The sequence below is a fragment of the Candoia aspera genome, chromosome 4, assembly GCF_035149785.1.
Source record: "Candoia aspera isolate rCanAsp1 chromosome 4, rCanAsp1.hap2, whole genome shotgun sequence".
In the NCBI taxonomy this organism is placed as follows: Eukaryota; Metazoa; Chordata; class Lepidosauria; order Squamata; family Boidae; genus Candoia; species Candoia aspera.
The window spans coordinates 91291655-91293548 of record NC_086156.1 but is presented as its reverse complement, the minus strand read 5'-3'; the positions used below and the strand labels follow the sequence as shown (position 1 = coordinate 91293548).

At 36.2% G+C, this 1894-nt stretch overlaps 1 protein-coding gene across 1 annotated transcript; it reads left to right on the top strand.

Annotated features, from left to right (window-relative positions):
- The first annotated feature begins 742 nt into the window (after positions 1 to 742).
- LOC134497323 (olfactory receptor 14C36-like) lies at positions 743 to 1657 on the top strand. The gene has a single exon (XM_063302990.1). The coding sequence runs from the start codon at positions 743 to 745 to the stop codon at positions 1655 to 1657; it is 915 nt and encodes a 304-aa protein (XP_063159060.1).
- The last annotated feature ends 237 nt before the right edge of the window (positions 1658 to 1894 follow it).

The following is a 1894-nucleotide window of genomic DNA, read 5'->3' as shown; positions in this document are numbered from 1 at the left end:
CTGGTTTCCTTTACTTCCTTTTTATAAGCAACTCCTTGCACCCATATTCAGGCTTCAAGGGGCAATGCTTAAATAATCCACATATCACTGAATTTGGATATTATATGCAAAAAAAGAGGGGTTAGAGTTAAATGGTTCCTGTTAATGGCCACAATTATTTTTTAAAACATTCTTTCCAATTTGATATACCTTGACATACCTTTTTAAAGTTTCAAAAATAAGAAGGGGGGTAATTCCTATATTTAAACCTCAGGACATTTGAAGCGCTGTGGGGATAAAAAGGGGAAATGGACAATAGGATGGCTATTCTTATTATAGCTAACAGCCAAACCATAATACGTGATTGAAGAGTCTATAACAACTTATATGTTATTTGTGTCTCTCACCCTGCGTGGGGCGGATACTCTGGCAGCAGTTCACTGGTAGAATGTTTTCTTCTGAAATTTGCAAAGGTCTGGGAATTACAGATCCAAAAAAATGCTGGGATACTGGTAGCAACTATGAGAAAGGCAGATATTCCTTAATCACACATTTCTCTGGCACTTGAATAAACATATTGAAAACATTCTTTGATAACGAACTTCCAATACACAGTTTATGGATTCTTCATGTCTCCCCCTCCGTCACGAAAAGTGTTCATATTTAAATGAAAATTTTATACTATAAGAGGCTATGATATTAATATTTACCTGTTTTGTTTTCTTGCAGCTGGGGCATTCCCTTTTGGTAATTGATTTAAGAAATGGAGAATCAATCCTCCATCTCTGAATTCCTGCTCCTTGAATTCTCATCAATTCAAGAACTGCAAATCGCACAATTCTGTTTATTTCTGTTTTTATATTTAGCAACCCTAACAGGGAATCTTCTCATTATCTCTGCAGTGGTTTTTGATTACCGTCTCCACACACCCATGTACTTCTTTCTAATGAATTTGGCCATCCAAGACATTGCTTCTGTCTCAGTTCTTATCCCAAAATTCATGATCAATTATCTGTTGAATAGCAGACATATCTCTTATTCTGGATGTGTTGCTCAAGTCATTTTCTTTGTGTCCTTTGTAGGATGTGATGTTGCCCTTCTTACAGTCATGGCATATGATCGCTATGTTGCCATTTGCAATCCTTTGCAATATGAACTGATAATGAATAGGAGAGCTTGCATGCAAATGGTTGGAAGTGTGTGGGTTACTGGTTTCCTCTATGGGGGGTTACATACTGGTGGGACCTTTGTAACTCCTTTCTGCTCCAATGTTGTCAACCAGTTCTTCTGTGAAATCCCACAGTTACTTAAGCTTGCTTGCTCTGATTTATACCTAGCTGAAATTGGAGCTGTAATTTTTAGTGTTCCAATTCTGCTTGGCATCTTCATCTTCATTATTGTTACCTATATAAAAATCTTCTCTGCTGTCCTGAGAATCCCTTCTGTTCAAGGGAGGAAAAAGGCACTGTCCACTTGCCTACCTCATATTGTTGTTTTCTCTGTATTTTTAATTTTTGTATGTTTTGCTTACCTTAGGTCCCCACCTCAGAAACCTTCCCACTTGGATTTGGCAATTACTATAATGTACTCCATTATTCCACCCATGCTAAATCCAATGATCTATAGCATGAGAAATCAGGAAATTAAAAATGCTCTATCAAAGCTATTAAATTTCTAAGATTGTTCTGAGCATATATTATTCAATTACTTTATAGAAAGGCAATGTGCATAGCTATGAATCTCTTTGTGCAGCGATTATAATTTTAGGAAACTGATGTCAAATGTTAATTTCAGCAATAACTGCCAGATATAGGTAGAAAAACCATGCATAGAACTCAATGAAAACTTTTTCATTTCTATTTCCCTTTTAAATTTTAAAACTTCAGCCAGTTTCTTTTGTAGATCCACCGAAGCA

What these genes read in the sequence shown, in the direction of transcription:
- LOC134497323 (XM_063302990.1), top strand. Translation starts at nt 743, where the DNA reads ATGGAGAATCAATCCTCCATCTCTGAATTCCTGCTCCTTGAATTCTCA.